We start from the raw sequence: 21972 nt of genomic DNA on the forward strand, positions 1-21972 counted from the left end.
AGGGACCGAGAGCCAGAGTAACTAGACACTAATCAGAACTTCACCCAGAGGTAAAGGCTGAAGGAAGATTAGAGTCAGGGATGTGGGAGGCTTCTTTCGTGGTCTTCTAAACTAAGTATTTCATTCACACTTGACCCTTGAACAACACAGATTAAAACTGCATGGGTCTACTTATGCTCAGATGTATGGTTTTCTTAATAACATGTTCTTTTCTCTGGCTGACTTTAGTGTAAGAATACCACATACAATAATATATATAACATACAATATGTGTGTTAATTGGCTGCTTATGTTATCAGTAAGGCTTCCAATCAACAGTAGACAACTAGTAGTTAAGGTTTGGGAAGTCAAAAGTTACACACACAGATGTTTGAGTGTGCAGAGGGAGGGGGTACATCACTGCCCCTAAGCCCTGCCTTGTTCTACGTCAACTGTACTTCATTAGTTTCATTTTCATGGGAAGCCACAATTTACTGTATATTGTGTTATATATCCTTTCTCAAGTAACTATGACTGGAGAAACCTATCAAACACCCAGAAAGACAGACCCAGTTCATGTGAAAATACACCATCTAGGTACTTTGCATACTGTAAAGTTTAATGCAGACTCAAGGCACTTCTTTCTAGGAACAGCAACAAGTTTGGCTGAGTGCACCAACCTTTTGCCTTCTTGTTCTTGAGAGCAGTCACACAGTGAGGAAACAGCTAAGTGGGGTAGAGAATGCCATCTGCAGACATGGATGAGTATCCTTGCAGAAAACTAACCAACACATTCATGGGAAATCTGTTCCTTCGTGCTATTTCCTAATGAACTAAACCAATTGCCACAGATAATTCAGATGTCAATAATCAACTCAGATCATGATCATCTCATAGGATTAATAAAAAGCCAAGAACATTTAATTTTTAATCAGGTAGTTTTTATAAAACAGCACTCTAGAGGCACCTGGGCAGCTCAGTCAGTTAAGCGTCCGAGTCTTGATTTCAGCTCAGGTCATGATCTTCACAGCTCGTGAGTTTGAGCCCCACATTGGGCTCTGTGCTGACAGCACAGAGCCTGCTTGGGATCCTCTCTCCCTCTCTCCCAGCCCTCCCCACTCCCCCAAAAACAATAATAAAACATTTAAAAAAAAACAGCACTTTAGACAAAATATAAACAGTTTTAGTGGTTTTAGTAAGCAAGCCTTCAAATGACAGTGCATTTATGTGGTCCACCTATAACTGTCAGAATGGACTCAGCTACAACTAGTGATATAAAGACCACCACCAAACCAAGACTGGCCTTTAATGAAAGAACCTAGGACTTTATTGCAGTTCTCAAGTTTAACCAAAACCCTTCCTGCTGAGCTTCGTCTGTGGGCCACTCCAGGTAGGTCTTGGTGTTCATTATCTTCCGCAGCTTACAGAAACGCTGGGGGATGGCCTTTTTCTCAATGGGCTCCAGAAGAATGAGAATGACAGCATCGTTGTTCTCATCAAACAGACGGAAGTGGGAGAAGTCCAGCTCGTACTTGCACCACTCACTCTTGACAAAGTTTTCAGAAAGCACAAAGATGGTCTTGTGGCTCTTCTCGATGGAGTCGATGATGTTGTCGATAATCCATTTGCCGGGAATGAAGTCCCGCTTGTGAAGACACAACTTGAAGGGAGGGTCGAAGTGCTCCAGCTCCTGGACCATAAGGTTCTCCACCCAGTGGGAATCCCGCTCGCTGTAAGACACAAAGGCGTCATAGCAGAGGTCCCGCTGGGGAGCTTTCCTGGGCTTCCTTTTGGCCTGGAGCCAAGCCCACATCATTTTCAGGTACCACAGCCCGTGGAAACGGTGGCACAGAACCCCCGTGAGCAGGATCAACAAGAAAAGGACACAGCACACGGCAGACACCAGAGCTGCCCTGTGGCATTCAGAAGCTGGGAGATGGGTGTCCTGAACCCGCTGGCCCCGCACATAGAATGGAGAGTCACACAGGTAATTGTGTGGCCAGTCGGTCAGGGTCTGGGCCAGTGCTTGCTGCTCCCGCGTGAAAGACAGGAATTCACAGGAGCAAATGAAATTGTTGCCGCCAGCTTCCAAAGTCGTCAGTCTTTGAAAAGAATCAAGTTGCTCCTTAGAGAAAGTGTTTATTGCATTTCTGCTGATTCTCATGACCTGTAACATGGGTAAGAAGGAGGCATCTGGTAGAGTCTTCAACTTATTTCTGGAAATATAAAGTTCTTTGAGTTGTGGCAAAGTCAGAGAAAATGAATTGAGATTGTTATTGCTAATATCTAAAATTTCCAGTGTCCAGGGGATGCATCGGGTTAAGCTGTATATTCTGGTGTTGGATAAGTTCAAATATTTCAACTTTTCTGGCCACTGACAAGTTTCAGGCATAGAAAGATAACTGTTCTTACTAATATCCAGGCTAATCAAGTTTTTCAGAGTAAGCAAAGTTTCTCCGGTTTTTTCTAATGATTTCAAACGATTTTGCCTTAAAATTAAGGTTTGTAGGAGGGGCCAGGCATGCTCACAGGCTGCATTTCTCAAGTATTCTTCAACCATTAAATTGTCACTGAGATCCAAATATTCTAATGATTTTAAATGTTGTGAAAGTAAACAAGGAACCAGAAACACCTTACTGCTTTCTACTGTGATTCTTTTAACTCTTTCTGTCAGTGAATACACACTACTCAGATCATAAAACGAGTAGAAGTATGGAATGACTAACCTCCGTACTGTTAATGTCTCTATCCCACCTACACTTCCAATTTTGCCCATGTCAGATACGTCAAAGTCGCCAAGCCCATGGAGAGTACAGTCCTCAAACTCTACTTCTAACACTCCAGAAACATAATTCAACAGTTTTACAAGTTCGCTAAAACTTCCATCAGTGATTTTCACGTTTCTAAACGTCCACTTTTTAATCGACGTATTTGTTTCATTGATGGATGCTTTTGAAAAATGTAAAGTGTTCAAATGAGTATCTCTCAGTTCCAAATGTTCCACAGAACTTAAAAGATCTACAAAAATCTCCAGCAGCAAATCAGGCTGTTTCATACGAAGGGCCAGATGGCTGATGTTCTGAATGGACTTCAAACTCTCTGGCTCATACTTCTGGAGATTTGAAGCATCAATCTCAAGTTCCTCAAGAAAAGTCAGCCCAGCAAAATCCTTTTCCTGAATCGCAGTGAAACTGTAAGTATTTCCTACTTTCAGAATTCGCAAAGTTGTGAGCTGAGAAAAAAGAGGTGTTTGCCCAAGTGATTTGTAAGGATTTCCCAGCAAGTTTAAGAACTTCAAGGAAGAAAGGGGCCTGAACCACGAGGATGATAAATTAGATATGTGATTATAGGATAAGTCCAAATGTTCGAGACTCCTCAGGGAAAAAAAAGAATCTTCCTCTATCGTGTTAATTTCATTAGACTCCAGCCTCAGAGCCCTGAGGTTCACACAGCCCTGCAGGTCACTGTTGCCAATGTAGGTGATCTTGTTGTTGGAGAGGTCAAGGCTTCTAACAGTTGCCGTGAGTCCTGAGGGGATGGAGTTTAAAGATCTGGAGTGGCCCTCGCAGACGCCCGTGGAGTCACAGGACAGAGAAGTCTGATGAGGGGCCACTTCCTTGGAGAGGCTGGTTACAGCCCCCAAGACCCATACTGTCCACAAAACACGTGACATTGTCCAGTCCAGTAATTCAACCTACAAATAAAAGAGGTTCAAATGAGTGACTGTGTTTGACAGTATATCACGATTCCAGTTCTTGAGAAATGTTTTGTAAGGTATAACGCGCGCACACACACACAGAGCTACCTGGAAATAACAGAGCGGCAAGTGGAAAGTATGAATGGAGATATGTTGCTGCCACACCCAGCAACACCAACACGGACATTCGGCCACTGTGCCATGACCTCAAGATCCAATGCCATCTGGGAGTACAGAGCAAGACTCACTATGCATGAGCTGAAAGAATGAGTCAATGAATGAATGGAGGAATGAACAAGCAAGCAGGTTTAACACGAGCGAGGCTTAATTAACCCTATGGATTTACAATCACCTACTCACGCACTTCAAGCCTTCTTGTATTTAAGCATGCCTCTTCCCTGCCTCAATGCCCGCTGGGAGTTAGAGATCTCACAGAGCCCGCCTGCAGCTCTCACTGGAACAGCGTTCACTGACTGCAGCTCCAGCGGTAGCATGGTCTTTCACCAAAAAAAAAAAAAGGTCCTGTGCTCCCATGCTTCACCTACTCCTAGCAGACAGGAGGGATGCTGGGGACCCCAGGCAGAGCGAGGCGGTTTGCTGGGCTGAGGGACAATCAGACCATCGGAACCTTCTCTTCCTTGCAGAAAAGTAAGTGCAGAAAGTAGTGCTCCAGTCTGGATGTGGGGGGAGTAAAGCTGTCTGCACACTCTCTCCCACTGCTAGTTTACAACAGTGAATCCAGCACTCTCTTTCTGCCCACCTCCTGGGTCCTATATCCCTCTTTGGCTCTATTCGGCTCTCTCGTTCCTGCTGTCTGTACTCCTTTGCTCACTACATTAGCTCTACAAAACAATTTTAAAAATTTAACCCCAAGAAGAAAATTTTTGTGGGTAAAACTAATTTCCCACATGCACAGAATCTGAGAGATTACGAAGGCCCTAGGCCTATATAATTTATAGGTACAGAGAATTAAAATATAAATAACGTTAATACACACTTGGCTGGGAAATTTAATGGCTGTTGCTGCCAGATTTTTTACGGCCACGCCAGTGCAACTGCTCGGCATCCCCTCCTGTCTCTTTTAGATAAATGGGGCCATACCATGCATACTTATTCTGGATTTTCACTTCTCACCTTACAATATGGCTTGACACCTTTTTCCATCCATATATACAGACGTTTCTGATTTTTTCCCAATGGATCACAGCATTTCATAATATGGATAACCCATAATTTGCATTCCCATCAGCACCGTATGACAGTTCCAACTGCCCTCTCTTGCCATCACTTTGCACTGCCACTCTTTTTAATTTCAGCTATTCTGGTAAGCGGTGTAATCTCATCCGAGTCTAAATTTCATTTCCTGGACTAATAATGAACCTGAACACCTTTGCATATGATCATTTGGAATCCTCATTTGTAATGTGCCTGTTTCAGTTTTTGGCCTACTGTTTTCTATTGGGTTGTCACTATTATAATACTTATTATAAATATTAAATTATATATAAATAAAGATATATACTCTGGAAATGGAAGGAAGATACATATGTTACAAATACAAGCATTCCTCAGAGATACTGCAGGTGAAGTTCTGCCATAATAAAGTGACTATCACAATGCAGCCATTGAAGTGAATTCTCTAGTTTCCCAGTGCATATAAAAGCTATGTTCACACTACACAGTACTCTGTTAAGTATTCAAGGTCTAAAAAAAAAAAAAAAAAAAGAAAAAAAAAAGTACATACCTCATTTAAAAATGCTTATTGCTAGGGGCACCAGGGTGGCTCAGTCAATTAAGTGTCCGACTTTGGCTCAGGTCATGATCTCACAGTTCGTGGGTTTGGGCCCCGCGTCGGGCTCTATGCTGACAGTTCAGAGCCTGGAGCCTGCTTCGGATTCTGTGTGTGTCTCTCTCTCTCTCTCTGCCCTCCCCCACTTGCACTGTGTTTGTGTTTCTCTCTCAAAAATAAATAAACATAAAAAAATAGTAACAAATTTTTATTTTTTTTTTTAAATTTTTTTTTTTCAACGTTTTTTATTTATTTTTGGGACAGAGAGAGACAGAGCATGAACGGGGGAGGGGCAGAGAGAGAGGGAGACACAGAATCGGAAACAGGCTCCAGGCTCCGAGCCATCAGCCCAGAGCCTGACGCGGGGCTCGAACTCACGGACCGCGAGATCGTGACCTGGCTGAAGTCGGACGCTTAACCGACTGCGCCATCCAGGCGCCCCTAGTAACAAATTTTTAAATGCTCATTGCTGAAGAATGCTAACCATCATCTGAGATTTCAGTGAGTCATAATCACTGAACATAGATCAACATAATGAATATAACAACAATATTGAATATAATATTGCCGGAATTACCAAAATGTGCCACAGAGACACAAAGTGAGCAAATGCTGTTGGAAAAATGGCAGCGACAGACTTGCTCAATGCAGGGTTGCAACACACACTTGTAAAAAACACAGTATCTGCAAAGTGCAACAAAGCCAAGTGCAATAAAACAAAGTATGCCTGTATCTTCTTCCACTCTGCCGCTTTCCTTCTTGCTTGGTGGAATCTTCTGATAAACAGATGTTCTTAAATTTTCTGTTCTGTTTCTTTGTAGTAATTTTTGTGTCCTGTTTAAAAAATATTTTTTTACATTATCATGAAGATATTCTCTTTATTATTTTCTAAATCTTTATTGCTTTGCCTTTCATAGGCCTATAAACCACATGGGATTAATATTTGAGGTAGCAGACAGGATCCATTTCATTTCCAAAATGGATATTCAATTGACCCAGCACCATTTTTAAAAAGATCACTTTGGGGAGACACTCAACAATATTACTTTTGTCAACAATCGCATGTCCTCATAGGGGTGAGTGTGTTTCAGTGTTCTCTATTCTGATCCAATGTCTGTCTTATCCTTGTACTGGTACCACTACATTAAGTGTATAACATAACTTAATATGTTATTGGAGGGAGGTGGGGTGGGGCGCAAGCCCTTCCTGCTTATTGTTTTTCTTCAAATGAGGCTTGGTTAATCTTGGCATTTGCATATTCTTATAAATTACAGAATCATCTTATCCGTTTCAAAAACAAAACTTGTTTATTTTAAATGGCAATACTATGAATCTGTAGGTCAATTTGGGAATTACTGACATTGTTACAATAATGAATCTTTCAATCCATGAGCAGGATACATCTTTCCATTTATTTAGGTTTTTCTTTAATTTATCATAATATCTTACAGTTTTCTGCACAGAGGTCTTGAGCATATTTTGTGATATTTATTCCCAGGCATTTGAGATCTTCTAAGCTTTAAAAACAATAATACATACTTATGTGTGGTATATATTTATTTCAGTTAAATTTTATGTATTTACCATGCACTAATCAACCCTGCTAAATTGATTTAGTAATTCCAGTTTGTAGATTTTTATCTTCTATGTACACAATCACATCACTCAGATATAATAATGTTTTTTCTTTTTTCCAATCATTATACCTTTACCTTGTTTTCTTGATTACTGAATGTTGAATCTTATCAAATTCTTTTTTCTCTTCCTGTATCTACTGAGATAATAACATGAACTACCTCCTTTACTATGCTAATACTGGTGATTACATTAATTGATTTAGTGTTAAGACAATGTTGCAGTTTTAGAAGAAATCCAAGTTAGTCTGGATATATTACCCTTTTTATATTTTACTGGATATATTTATTTACTAATATTTCCTTAGAATTTTTGCAACTATATTCAGAAGTAAAATCACCCTACACATTTCCTTTCCTCTCCTTTCACCAATGCCACCTTCTAAGACTGCAGTTTTTGTTATTATTTGTACATTTTTCTTGTTTTTGTGAAATATATTAAATATGCTTAACAGCTACAGAGCTATCCAGATTTTCTTTTTATTCATCTTTCAGCTTTGATAAGTTGTGTTTTTCAAGGAATTTATTGTTTTCGTTTAATTATGCAAATATATTGACACAGCCAGTTATATCATCCTCTTACTATTTTAATGTTTGTAAGACCTATAGTGAGGTTCCCTATTTCATTCCTTAGATGAGTAATTGGTGCCAGCTTTTTTTATTGTCCTGTCTGTGGTTTATCATTCTTTACAAACGTTTTCAAAAACCAGATTCTCAGTTTATAGATCCTCTATTTCTTTTCTCTTTCACTAATTTCTATTCTTCTAATACTATTTCCTTCCTTCTGCTTTCTCTAGATTTTATTTTATTCTTCTTATTCTAATTTCTTTTTTTTTTTTATTTTTTTTAAATGTTTATTCATTTTTGAGAGACAGAGAGAGACAGAGTGCGAGCCAGGGAGGGGCAGAGAGAGAGAGGGAGACACCAGAATCCAAAGCAGGCTCCAAGCTCTGAGCTGTCAGCACAGAACCTGACGCAGGGCTGGAACCCACGAACTGTGAGTTCATGACCTGAGCCTAAGTTGGACCAGCGCCCCTCTAATTTCTTAAGGTAGATGCTTGCTCATTAATTTTCAGTCATTCTTCATTCTAATATATTCATTTAAGACCATAAATTTTCATCTAAGCACTACGTTAGCTATATTTTCCATGGCTTTTCCTCTGCTGTTCTTTCCATATTTTGCCTCTTCAAGTTTCAGTCTCGAAATTTTCTTCTAATCTATTTTCTAGCTTATTCTTCTTTCTTCAGCTGTGTTTAATCTATCGTTAAATCCATCCACTGCTTTTAAATGTTTGGTTATTGCTATTTTCATTTATTTAATTTCTGCTAGATTCTTTTCCCCATCTGCTATGTCATTTTTTTGTAATTTCCAGCTCTCTGCCAAAATTTTGAATCTTGTCTTTCATCACCTTGAACACAGTAAGCATGTGAGAGGCTGCATAGCACTTCTAACAGGCTTGAAGGGCAGGGAGTTAAAGGTGGAGGTCTAGGCCAATCATAGATGGAAAGGTAAGGCTGAACTAGAGGAAACCAAGTCCTCACGTAGATTGTAGCACAGCTCTGATTTATCTGGATGGCTCAGACATTCTTAGTCTCTGAAAATGGATTAAGATGATTTCTGGAATAGCTAGTGCTCACAGGTACCTGCACGCAAAGGAGAATTTTCTCCAGAAGACAGTAATGTTATCCTAGGCCTCAAGTTTCTTTCTACAAACAGTGTTTCAAGTTGAATGTCCAGTAAACAATAAAAAACAAGCAGGTACTAAAGGAAGCAAGATAATGAGTATGAGAGGAGCAGAAACAGCGGCAATGGAAGCTAGCCTATAAAGACTAAACTATAAAGATCTAGTATCGTACCCACCTCTAAAACTGATGGTGGTTAAGATGAGATGAGATTACTGTTTGGTACTGTATTTATTCCATTGTCTTTCTGCTTAATTAGTTATTGAAAAAAATCATCTTAGTATAACTGTACTGGGCAACGAAAATTTACTTGATTTTTTTCCATTTTGTAATAAATAGCACAAATCTTAAGAAATCTATACTAGTTTTCGGCTAAGATTTAAAGGTCAAATACATCTATTCTAAATTTGTCCTAGCCTTTTGTCTCTAAAATGTAAAATTCATACGAGCCGAGATCTTGGGCTATTTCATACAAGTATTATATGGTACCTATTGCATGGTGGGTTCTCAACAAATAATAATTACTGATGATGCTAAAACTGCCATTAACAACTTGACACTGAAGATCACAGTCACTTCTATTCCTTTCATTTCCTCTATACATTACAGCATGGGGCAGAGAGCTCCTCAGAGTAAGACATGGAGAAAGGGAAAAGCAATGGCTAAAGTTAGACCAAGTAGAGTCATATCTAATGAGAGTTGTGGGTCTGCATAAAGCATAAAATCATCTGCTTACAGAATTCAGAAAACTGGGGCACCTGGGTGGCTCAGTCGGTCAAGCATCTGTCTCTTAGTTTCAGCTCAGGTCACAATCTCAGGGTTCGTGAGTTCAAGCCCCACATCAGGTTCTGTGCTGGCAGTGCGAATCCCTGCTTGGGATTCTTCTCCCTCTCTCTTTCTGCCTCTCCCCCACTCTCTAAATAATTAAGTAAATAAATAAATAAACTTTAAAAAAAACAAAGAATTCAGAAAATTGACAGAGTGGTGAGGAATCACTGGTCCAAGACTCAGGAAAAGATGGCAGTCTGACAAGTAAGCCTGGCATTACAGGCAACTTCTGCTGTGCACATCTGCAGAAGCAGAATTGAGAGGAAGTTGAAGCCCTGTTGTCCCCAGAGAAACCCAACCAGATACCCACTTCAGGGTGAGGGCTATAATGGCTGAGTAAAGCAGGAGTGGAGAAGGGCCCCAGGGCCCCAGGCACAGTTGAGAATTGAAAGCACACTCTCCATGAAGCCACGGGCAGGGAAAAGGCTATACCTTATGTGAATAAGGATCTCAGAAATCTCTGCCCTCTGGCCCTGGATGAAGCCAGCCTTCTAGAAACCTCCTCTAAAAAATCAGAACTCCAGGCCTGCCACATACACTGGTGTGGATCAAAATATTAAAAGACAGAATAAAAATTTGGGGGAATTGAATAAAAAAAATGAGTTCCCAAATTATAAATGCATATCGATTCCCCAATAAAAAAAATAAAGAATAAAAAAAGAATAAAAATTTAAAATAATAAAGAATAATTAAAAATAATAAATAACAATAAAATAATAAATCAGTAAGTTGTGTATTGAATTAATAAATAATGATATTAAGTAATAATAAAGCCTAAACATTTTCTTAAAGAGTATAAATTCCTCACCCAGCCTGAAAACAATGGAATAATATCCTCAAAGAGCAGAGAAGACATACCTGCCAATCTACCTGTCGGTACCCATTTAAATTATCATTTAAGAGTAAAGGTGAGATACACATTTTCAGACATTCAAAACCTAAAAACCAAAAAAGAATCTTTATCTATACTGCATCATTGAAAGAAGGACCCAAAAACATGTTCTTCAGCAATATGGAAAATAAACCCGGTAAGAGTAGGCAGCAAGAAACTATGGTTGCATTTTTTTAAATTTAATAATTGATAAGAAAGAAGATACCATTCAAAAACTCAAGCATGGCTTTTGGTATGAGGAAAAAGGAATGTAAATTTTAAATGCTATTGTGGAGGAAAACAATTTTAACAAGCAAGCCTCTTATTTGTAAGAAGTAAATACAACTTACATTTATTACTAGATCTTTGTAAGGAGGTCACACCCACAATGCCCTATACCATAAAATCATGTTCATTTACTATTTAACCAACCAAGCCAAATTCTTAAGGGAAACAATACAAAAAATTAACTGATAGCTTAGAAACTTATAAAACATGCTGCAAACTTGTGACAATTTTCGTAAAATAAGAGCATCATAAAAAGTTTAAAGATGCAAATGTTCTCCGCTTAGAAGAGGAAGAAACTTAAAATACTGGTGAACAAGTCAAAATAGGATGATTGCCATTTCCTTTTTTTTTTTTTTTTTTTCCCCCTCTACTTTCAAGTCAGGCCATCCTATCTATCACTTGCTTTCTGGTAAAGTTCTTAGTAACACTGCAAACAGGACCTTCTTCTGCAAGATTAGTATCATCTCAGCCAGCTGAGCTGTTTGTTTATACTTGAACAATCAATCAATTTCTCTCCCTCCCTCTCTCTCTCTCTCTCTCTCCCCCTCCCTCCCTCCCTAAAAAACAAACAAAAACAGTAAAAACACTATCCTGTCTTGTGGCTAAGTTCTAAACACAAGTTCTCATTTCCAGAATTTGGAGAGCTTAGAAGGAGAACTTCAGGGCATTCTTTAAAGAACTCGCCTAAGCTTAAATGCTCTAAATTATTTTCTCATCAGAGACATAACTCAGATGGCGCATGAAGCCGGGCTCGGGGTTAGTGAGCGAGAGTCCCAGGCAAATCCTGAGTCCTGAACTTTTCCCACTTCTCAGCCACAGTGATGGAAATCCAACTTTGAAAGTTAGGTCCCTGCAGTAACTCAGGAGCGCAGACAAACCACCAGCGGGAAGCACGCGTGCCGTCTGAAAGCCCTTACCTGACCCTCGTCGTCAGGGCTCGGAGTGGAGGGTGGCGCGCAGGCTGGGGCTGCGGGAGCTTCGGCGACCTAGCGCCCCGTGTGCAACCGAGAGGGAAGCAGGGAAACCCGGCGCACCCCGGCGGAGGGCTACGGAGCGAGGACGCCAGCAGAGCGCGCTCTCGGGCGCGGCAAGAAAGGCCCGACGTACCCGGGAGACGGCGGAGCCGCCCCGGGCCGCGTCTCCTGGCGGCCTCCGGACGGACGCGACGCGCCTGGGCCGAGGCTGGGAGCGAAAGGAAACGTGCGCGCGGCGGGCGCGCGTCCTCGCCGGGTGCGGGAACCTTCTGTCGCTGAGCACACCGCCGCGCAGCGGAGGAGAGGCCGTGTGGCCGCGCGCCTTCGCGGCCGCCTTTGTCCCCGGGCTGCTTCAGGTGACCTCGACTGAGGTTGCGGCCCACCCGAGGCGGCCCGAGTCCGAGGAGGGCGCTGGGAGGGAAAACAGAACCGAGGTTGGTAGCGGCCCCCGCGTGGGAATTTCCGAAGCACAGAGGAAGATTTCGCAATCCCAGTAGCCAGTTACCCAACTAGTATCATCCAGAAGCTTTGGCATTCAGAGCCTCACGTTACCCAGAAGCACACCGTCTTTAAATTCCACTTCCCCGTTCTTGTCCATCCTTGGGAGCCCCTATTCGTGCCTATCCCCCCCTCAACAATTTGTATCTCCAGGGTCCACTTCCACCAGCAAGTCTATACTCTCTTATATTAAAATAGCTCTCACCAGTCACTATCTAGATCAACATAGGAAATTTTGCCTGAGGAGCAGATAAGGACATTTTTTGTTTTAAATCCTGGGGCAGCCCCTGGTGGTGCACTGACTGTAGCACCTATTTCCCATCCCTACTCTTCTCATGAAAGATGTGGGGCTCCAAAGGATTTTGAATCCAAATTCTAACCATGCTCAGTTCCATCACCACCTCTCAAAGTAATTGAAAAACAAAGACTAAGGTTTTTTTCCTTGCCGCAGAAACTAGTGAAGAATGTTCATAAGGGAAACAAATTACCTTTTAAAAATTAAGCTGCCTTAATAATATTCATAGAGTACATTTTATATTCATAACTGTGTTTGATCTTCACGAATCGAGGCAGAGGAAGCATTCTTGCTCCTCTTTCGCACACTAGGAAATGCCATGCAAATTGTGGCAGAACTGAGATTTGAAATGAGAATTTTACCTTTCTCGAGCTGCATTCCACATCCCTAATCCTCATTAAGCGTTCCAATATCAGGCAAACTTAATCAGGAAGCAGGAGTGAACTTGAGAGGATGGAGTCTGATTTTCCATTCAGGTTACAGACTATGTGGATATTTCTCTCTCCCTGATGATCCAGGCTCTGCAGCCGCCTGAAAAGACTTTGTTCTTACCACTTGAAAATCTCCACCTCTCTTCCTCAGGAGTTCTCAAGTGTATAGGTAAGAAAACTTATTCCCAATATTTCCCCCCTGAATCTAAAAACCTCTGTTCTTTCTCTGTATGTCTTTAATTGAACTGCCTGGATTAACTGTTATTGCTTTGTAATCCCAAAACTTCGTAGAATGTTCGGCAAAGTCAGATAGAAATCATTTATTTCCCCACAAGTTATTACCAGTGTCATCTATATACAATAAAGATTATTTTACAGTTAGCAAAGCTGTTAGCACGTTAGACCTTATTCTTGCTCAGTCATAAACATTTTCAAAGCTCTTTCTTTTTTTTTTTTAATGTTTATTTATTTTAGAGAGAGAGAGAGAGACAGAACACGAGCAGGGTGGGGGGCAGAGAGAGAGGAAGACATAGAATCCAAAGCAGGCTCCAGGCTCTGAACTGTCAGCACAGAGCCTGACACGGGGCTTGAACTCACAAACCGCAAGATCATGACCTGAACCGAAGCCGGACGCTCAACTGACTGAGCCACCCAAGTGCCCCAAAGCACTTTCAAATATATCTTTTCATCTGAGTTTTATAAGAACACATTAAATAAATAGTTCTGATATTATTACACCTTCAGCTCAAGTGATTGGAGAACTTGTCTCAACTCACATGGTTCACAGCTAGGTGACAAACCCAGATTGGACTCCAAAGCTCCTTAGTCAGTCTGCTTTTCAGTTTGGCATAAGGCCTCCTACAACTCACTACAAAACTTATTTTTTAAGATTTGAAAATGAACACAGAATATGAAAAAGTATTTGGGAAAGGATATCTCATGTAGATAGTTATATTTCTGAGTACCTGACTGAAATTCTAAGTTATTTGAAGTTATCAAAATTCACAGTGTATCTTTTTCACATAAAGTATTTGTAATAGGTAAATAAAACAATAAGAAATATATCTGTCAAAAATCACTTAATGAAAGTCTAATATAATCCCTGCACTATTTTGTGGACCTTTGTATGCAAATACCCATTTTTCAAAAATTTTCTGAATTTTCTAAATTTTCTGAAATTTTCTGAAAAGATTTCACTAACATATGCAATTTTTGAAGAATCTGTTTAATATTGCCTGTGCAAAACAACAGTAAAATTCTAAATCAACACAGAACGAAGTTTTGAAAACTGAGAATATTTCATTCTGTATATATTTCCATTTTAAAAACTACCATTATTCTTCAACCCAAACGCTTCCTGCTGGAAATGGCCTTTTTCTCAATGGGCTCCAGAAGAATGAGAACGACAGCATCGTTGTTCTCATCAAACAGACGGAAATGGGAGAAGTCCAGCTCGTACTTGTACCCCTCACTCTTCACAAAGTTTTCAGAAAGCACAAAGATGGTCTTGTGGCTCTTCTCGATGGAGTCGATGATGTTGTCGATAATCCATTTGCCGGGAATGAAGTCCCACTTGTGAAGACACAACTTGAAGGGAGGGTCGAAGTGCTCCAGCTCCTGGACCATAAGGTTCTCCACCCAGTGGGAATCCCGCTCGCTGTAAGACACAAAGGCGTCATAGCAGAGGTCCCGCTGGGGAGCTTTCCTGGGCTTCCTTTTGGCCTGGAGCCAAGCCCACATCATTTTCAGGTACCACAGCCCGTGGAAACGGTGGCACAGAACCCCCGTGAGCAGGATCAACAAGAAAAGGACACAGCACACGGCAGACACCAGAGCTGCCCTGTGGCATTCAGAAGCTGGGAGATGGGTGTCCTGAACCCGCTGGCCCCGCACATAGAATGGAGAGTCACACAGGTAATTGTGTGGCCAGTCGGTCAGGGTCTGGGCCAGTGCTTGCTGCTCCCGTGTGAAAGACAGGAATTCACAGGAGCAAATGAAATTGTTGCCGCCAGCTTCCAAAGTCGTCAGTCTTTGAAAAGAATCAAGTTGCTCCTTAGAGAAAGTGTTATTTTCCTGCTTACTTTCAAAGAAAAAGGAAGTATCTGGTAGTGTCTTCAACACCTACCTGAAAAGGTCAAGTTCTTTAAGTTGTGGCAAAATAAAAGATTTTATTGCTAACATCTACTATGCTTAGTGTCTGAGAAGCACTGTGGGTTAAATTGTATAATTTAGTGTTGGGAAAATTTGAGTCTTCTACCTTTTCTGGCCACTGATAAGTGTTAGGTAAAGAGCCAAGTATATACACTCACCAAGATTAAGGTCAGGTTTTCCTAGAGCAAATAATATTTTTTGGAGTCTATAGATTATTTTGTCTTAAATTCAAGGTATGCAGGGAGTGCCATATAAGTTGAATGTTTCAATTATTCTTCAACAATCAAATTTTCACTGAGATCCAAGTATCCTGGGGATTTAAGTTAAGAAGATACAGTATTAAGTAGACTTTGGCAATTTCAACTGTGAATATCTTCAGTTAATATAAAAGCATATCTTTAAAGTTCTGTTGTCTCAAAAAAATTCTCACAATTTTCCTGAAGTAATACAGTCTTCTAGTTCTATCTCCAAAACTGATTTTCATTTTTTCGGTATGGGCTTGACTGTAGGGTTCTCTTCTGTTAACTCTCATACAAAAAGCAATGTCTTGGGGCGCCTGGGTGGCTCAGTCAGTTAAGCGGCCGACTTTGGCTCAGGTCATGATCTCGCGGTCCGTGAGTATGAGCCCCGCGTCGGGCTCTGTGCTGACAGCTCAGAGCCTGGAGCCTGTTTCAGATTCTTTGTCTTCCTCTCTCTGCCCCTCCCCCGTTCACGCTCTGTCTCTCTCTGTCTCAAAAATAAATAAACGTTAAAAAAAATTTTTTTTTAATTAAAAAAAAAAAAAAAAAGCAATGTCTCTTTCTTCGAAACATCTTGGAACCTTGAAAGATCAACCAAAATCTCTCAGAGTAAAGTTGCCTGCTTCAGATGGGTCAAAAGGAACAAACTTCCAGTTATAAGATAAATAAGTTCTAGAGATGTAATATACAACATGATGACTATAGTTAACAAATACTGCATTGTATATTTGAAAGTTGCCAAGAGAGTAGATCTTGAAAGTTCTCATCATAATAAAAAAAGTTACAACTATGTGAGGTGATAGATGTTAACTAAAGTTATGGGGGTAATCATTATATATATATATATATATATATATATATATATATATATATATATATATCAAATCATTATGTTGTACACATTTAATACAATGCTATAAGTGAATTATAGTTCAATAAAACTGGAAAAAAATCACACTGAGATATCCCTACATGTCCACCAGAATGGTTAAAATTAAAGACTAACAGTACCAAGTGTTGGTAAGGATATACAACAACTGAAACTCTCATACATTGCTGGTGGGAATGCAAAATGCTATACCCACTTTGGGAAAGTTTGACAGTTTTTTATAAAATTAAACATGCATTTAATCTGTGACCCAGCAATCCTTCTCCTTAGGTATTTACCCTCAAGAAATGAAAACGTAAGTCCACACAAAGTCACATACTTTATTCAAAGCTAGAAACAACCCAAATATCTATCACCTGGTGAATAGATTTAAAAAGTTGTTGTATATCTATACTAGAATACTATATGCAAACAATCTAATACTACTCAGCAATTAAAAGGAAGAAATGATACATCGCAAGAACATGGATGGATCTCAAAAGCATTATGCAAAGTGAAAGAAGTCAGATACAAACAGATAGATACTGTAGAGCACATTTATATGAAATTCTACCCAAAGCAAAACGATGACAAAAGGTCATACCAGGAGATACCAGGGAGCTGCGTGGTAGGAGAGGACTGGGCTGAAAAGGGGCATACAAGAATTTTGGGAGTGGTGGTAACATTCTGTATCATGATTGCGGTGGTGGTTACACACTGTATATCTTTGCCAAAGCTCATAAATTTGCATTTTTAGACTGATTAATGTACATAAATTATCTCAATAACTATCTTTTAAAAATCCTTTTTTCTCCTTGAGCAAAGGCCTCCAAAATGGAGGAACTGGCCTTTTGCTAGTCCTTTGAGAGAAGGAAGAAGAAAACATCCTATCTCTCTAGCAAGTCATAAAATAAATATAATCACTAACAAAAATATCTCCCATTTACCTTAGTAAGTTGACATTGATTTCTCTCACAACCAAACTAACTGTAAGGTATTTATTGATGGAAAGAAAACTAAATTCTTAAGTAACTCAGAAATTTCAAATGACTTAGAAACATAATATCATAATATCTTCTAATGTTGTATTCAAATGGTTTTATCCCCTCTGGAATGCTCATTTTCAGCTTGCCATCTTCCTAATATCACTCCATGCCTACTCAGGGCAATTCATCACCCAACTTTCACAAAGTCCATTCGAGGACTGAATTTATCATACTGTAATGATTAGAAAATTTAAGATATCCTTGGCAGAATGACTTCAGTGTTAATTCTAGAAGGAAGGAAGGAAGGAAGGAAGGAAGGAAGGAAGGAAGGAAGGAAGGAAGGAAAACTAAAACCTCTCCAAATAAAATTGATTGTACCATATGTTGGCCCAAATGACTGAAGATCTACATTGATTTCAAGATTCTTGGTATATATATCTGGGGATTAGAAGCATTAATGTTGAGTTAATTCATAAATGTCCTTTTTTTTAATTCAGAGAATTTGTAAATATTTCAGGAAATATTTGAGAAATGGAAAAAGAAAGAGAAAGAGATTTCCCTCAAGTTCTTTGATGGACCATCCCAGAAGCAAAGGGCCAAACCACCAGGATAATGTAAGAGTTAAGTTGTTATAGTATAGGTCCAAACACACAAAACTATCAAGACAAGCAAATGATTTTCATCTATTGCAAGACTTCCATTAGGCAATAGAAAAGTAGATTCCAAATTTACACACACGTGCTGGACATAGCTAGATGTAAATTTCACGCAGGCATGGATTTTATTCTCTTTTTGCAGTGAAGTGTCTCCAGCCCCTACAACATAGTAGCACTAATCAACTACTAATTGTTGACTGGTGAATAGACTTGCCTTTTCAGAACATCAGTTAGGTCTGGAGAAATGGAATAGAAATACCTGAAGTGGCCATTGCAGACACACAATGGGACTACAAGGGAGAAAAGTCTGATCAGTGACTTCTAACCTTGCCACACAGCAGCCCGCCTCTTTTAAAGATCGGAATAAAGAAATATAGTGCTTGATTTCCAAACATATATGCAAAACCATGAGCCAACAACTAGTATTATTTCAATATCTGTAACGGTTACATGGTCTCATTGGGCAGGAAGAGTGTGAAAAGAAGGCAGGATTTTTATCAAGTTCCAAGTTCTTTGACTCTTCAGAAAATATATTGAAATCAAATAACTGCTGAGTCCAACCATGTTATGTGGCCAGCTGGGTAGGGGTTGCTGACTTCTGTGTGGATAGAAAAAATGAAGTCATGACATGACTCAAGCCCAGGGATGTGAGCTATGTGACCACTGCCTTCCTAGTTTCAGTCCTGTTATAAAGTATAACCATGGTTCAAAACTACACTGATGTATCACCTCACACCTGTCAGAATGACTATTACCAAAAAGACCGGAAATAACAAATGATGGTGAAGATGTAGAGAAAAGGGAACCATTATGTATCATCGGTGGGATAGTAAATTGGTGCAGCCACTGTGGAAAACAGTATGGAGGATCCTCAAAAAAATAAAAATACAAATACCATCATATCGTCCAGCAATTCCACAACTGGGTATCTGTCCAAAGAAAATGAAAACCCTAATTTAAAAAAGTTTATGCATCTCTATGTTCATTGTAGTATCATTTAAAATAGCCAAGATATTTTATGGAAACAACCTAAGTGTCCATCAATGGATGAATAAAGAAGAGTGACATATATATGTATACACACACACACACATATATATACACATATATATGTGTGTGTAAATATATACATACATATGTGTATATATATATTATTCCATTATATTATTGGAATATATATATAATGGAATATTATTCAGTCATACAAAAAGAATGAAATCTTGCCATTTGTAGCAACATGGATGGACCTTAAGGATATTATGCTAAGTGAAATAAGACAGAGAAAGACAAAAACTGCATGATTTCACTTATATGTAGAATCCAAAACGCCAAAACAAAACAAAATCCAGGCACATAGGTACAGAGAATAGATTGGTTGCCAGAGGAGAGGGAGGATTGGGGGCAGGGGTGTAAATGGATTATGAAACACCAACCTCCAGCAATAAAATAAGTAAGTCATGAGGATGTAATGTGCAGCATGGGAAATATAGTCAGTAATATTACATTAACTTGGTAAGGTGACTTTGCATGGTAACTGGACTTACTGTGTGACTGTTTTGCAAAGTATACAAATGTAGACTTGCTATGTAGTACACCTGAAACTAATATCGTATTGTCTGTCAATTACACCTCAATAAGAAAATAAAATAAAATGTATACTTCATACTCTGTTAATAGTGGTGATTACATTAATCAATTCAGTGTTAAGACAATGTTGCATTTTTAGAATAAATCCAAGTTAGTCTGCGTATATTACTCTTTTTATATTTTACTGGACATATTTCTTTACTAATATTTTCCTTAGAGTTTTTGCATCTATACTCAGACTTAAAATTGCCCTAAACATTTCCTTTCCTTTCTTTTGGTAAAATTCACCAATGCCACCTTCTGAGCCTACTATTTATAAATAGCTAGTCAAACCTAAAATCTTAAGGAAAGACAAGGATTTTAACTTTGTAAATTTAGTAGTTTAAATATTTAGTCAGAAAGCTGAAGCAAACTTCTTGATTGTCTATGCGGACAAAAATTTTTGAGGACATTTAACTCTTTTAAATCTTATTTCAGAGAGAGAGAGAGAGAGAGAGAGAGAGAGAGAGAGAGAGAAAATTCTAAGCAGGCTCCATACCAGTGCAGAGCCCATTGCGGGGCTCGACTGCATGAACCGTGAGATCATGACTTGAGCCAAAATCAAGAGTAAGACGCTCAACCAACTGAGCCACCCAGGCACCCTGAGGACATTCTAAAAAGCCTATGTTAACAAAGTTAAATTTGAGTCACTAAAAAAAATTGCCAAGTCCTTCCTTTCTCCTCATGTTAACTGCTGCTCTTCCTTCAATGGCTGCCTGTCGCTGTCACCTTCTGTCACTTGAGTCGTCCAGGCCAAGCCACCGGTCTGCTCGAGTGTGTCCTGCCAGTGTCCTCCCACCCTTCCTCCAGCCATGGCTCCTTTGAGCTGTTGGTCACTGGTAAAGATCCAAAAAATGTGTATACGTTTTTTACCATGTAACAGTTCCTGCCCACTTAGGTCACTAAAATGCTTTGTGCTAAATCCCAGTTCATGTGATGAGATTAAATTGATAGCTCCATGGTGATTCATGGTTTTCTGCAAAGAGCATCATCAGATCCAGAAACCCTTTTCCCTGAGCAAGTTGAAGAAAATTGTTGCTTCCCCAATCTTTTGTAAGAAAACCAGTTTCTCTGAGGCTATGGGCTCACATCATGCCATTTGACTTGTGGCCTCCTGTGTCTGTCACCATCTGTGACCACCTAATACCTTCCCCCCACTTGTTGAAGGTTTTGGCACCGGTTTATAGACTTCTTCCCAGGATTGTCCAGAAGCCCAGGTGGCTTCACTGTTCCCAAAGCCTCTCAGTCCCTTTACCTCCTCCTCCCAGAAGATCTCCTCTGTGCTACATCGGCCACTCCCCAGACTTGGTCATTACCTACAGTCGTCCAAGCTCTAAATGACTAACTCGAGCCTCCTGCATCTTGCTCAGAGTCCGCTGATTTCCTTCCTCTTTCCCCAATCCACTTGTCATCTCCTTCCTTATCTTTTTTGCTTATTTAGTGAAGACTGAGGCAAACATTCGGAGCAAGCTGGAGTTCACTGGTGGAGGAGTCAGCAGACCCTGGACTTCCCATTCTCTTGGCATTATATGTGGAGTCCTACTTGGCCCAAACACTTCCGGTTCCCCAGGAAGGAGCTCCTTCCTTCTTTTTATAGGGCAAAAACCCACGGGATGTGGCCACCAGACAGTGGGAACATTCATGCCAGCTGCTGGGGTGGGGGTGTACTGGGGGTGCCCGCAGGAGACCTCGGGGAATTGAGAGAGTGCACAGGCCTTCTTGTTCAGAATCTTCCTTCGTAGGAGTTTGCTTAGTGTTGCCAAACACGGGGTTGAAGATGAGGTCTTTACCTCCTCCTCAATCTCCATAAGTCTTTCCTGCTCTTCACTATGAACAGTTGGGGTTTTCTCACTATCATAGCACAGAAAATACGACACAAAAAACTTCAGGTCCTCCCACTTCTGCATCTGATTGCTCTACCAGATAGAAATTCTAGAGCCACTACAGTCTCTTCTCCCATGTTTCTGTTTCTCCTACATAACAAAATCCCAAACCTAAAAGTTCCCTCCTGCCTGCTTTCTTCGAGGACAGCGGGCAGTTTTATTCCACTTCTCTCACTAAGTCACCTGTACCCTCCGCAATAATATTTGACACTTTCAGCACACTCCTTCTGCCACTGACCATCTTTGCCTCCTCATATCCTGTCAGGGATGACTTCTCTTCTTGCTTCACAGAGAAAATTAAAGCCATCTGAAGAAATCCCCTCAACTTCCCACTTCTGAACTTCCTTCCACACCAGTCCTCCTCCCTCCTGCAAGTAGAGGGGGTGCCTGGTCCCACATGGTCCGTCCATCCCCACTTGTCCAGTCCAGACACTGTCCTTCCCTTCCTTCTCAGGAGCCACACACTGATTGTCCTCCCTTCTCTCTCTCATACTTTCTACCTCTCCACCTCAACCAGACCAGTCCTCCCAATATTTACACATGCTCCAGTCTCCTCCAGCTGTTTTTTAAAAACAAACAACAAAAACGCTCATCTC

General features: G+C 40.2%; 1 protein-coding gene and 1 pseudogene across 2 annotated transcripts; both read right to left on the bottom strand.

The window, feature by feature from the left end:
- Positions 1-1142: 1142 nt before the first annotated feature.
- Positions 1143-12317, bottom strand: TLR2 (toll like receptor 2). 2 transcript variants are annotated; one of them, XM_019441227.2, is made up of 2 exons: positions 11687-12317; positions 1143-3673 (listed from the first exon to the last, which is right to left on the bottom strand). In XM_019441227.2, exon 2 carries the CDS (start codon positions 3650-3652, stop codon positions 1298-1300), a length of 2355 nt encoding a protein of 784 aa, XP_019296772.2. In that variant the 5' UTR covers positions 3653-3673; positions 11687-12317; the 3' UTR covers positions 1143-1297. The 2 variants fall into 2 exon arrangements, with proteins under 2 accessions (XP_019296772.2, XP_053757154.1); XM_053901179.1 differs by lacking the exon at positions 11687-12317 and adding an exon at positions 5421-5588.
- Positions 12318-14171: 1854 nt separating this feature from the next.
- Positions 14172-21400, bottom strand: LOC128776450 (toll-like receptor 2; annotated as a pseudogene).
- Positions 21401-21972: the final 572 nt, after the last annotated feature.

Source organism: Panthera pardus, unplaced genomic scaffold (assembly GCF_024362965.1).
Source record: "Panthera pardus isolate Hobbes unplaced genomic scaffold, ASM2436296v1 HiC_scaffold_13, whole genome shotgun sequence".
In the NCBI taxonomy this organism is placed as follows: Eukaryota; Metazoa; Chordata; class Mammalia; order Carnivora; family Felidae; genus Panthera; species Panthera pardus.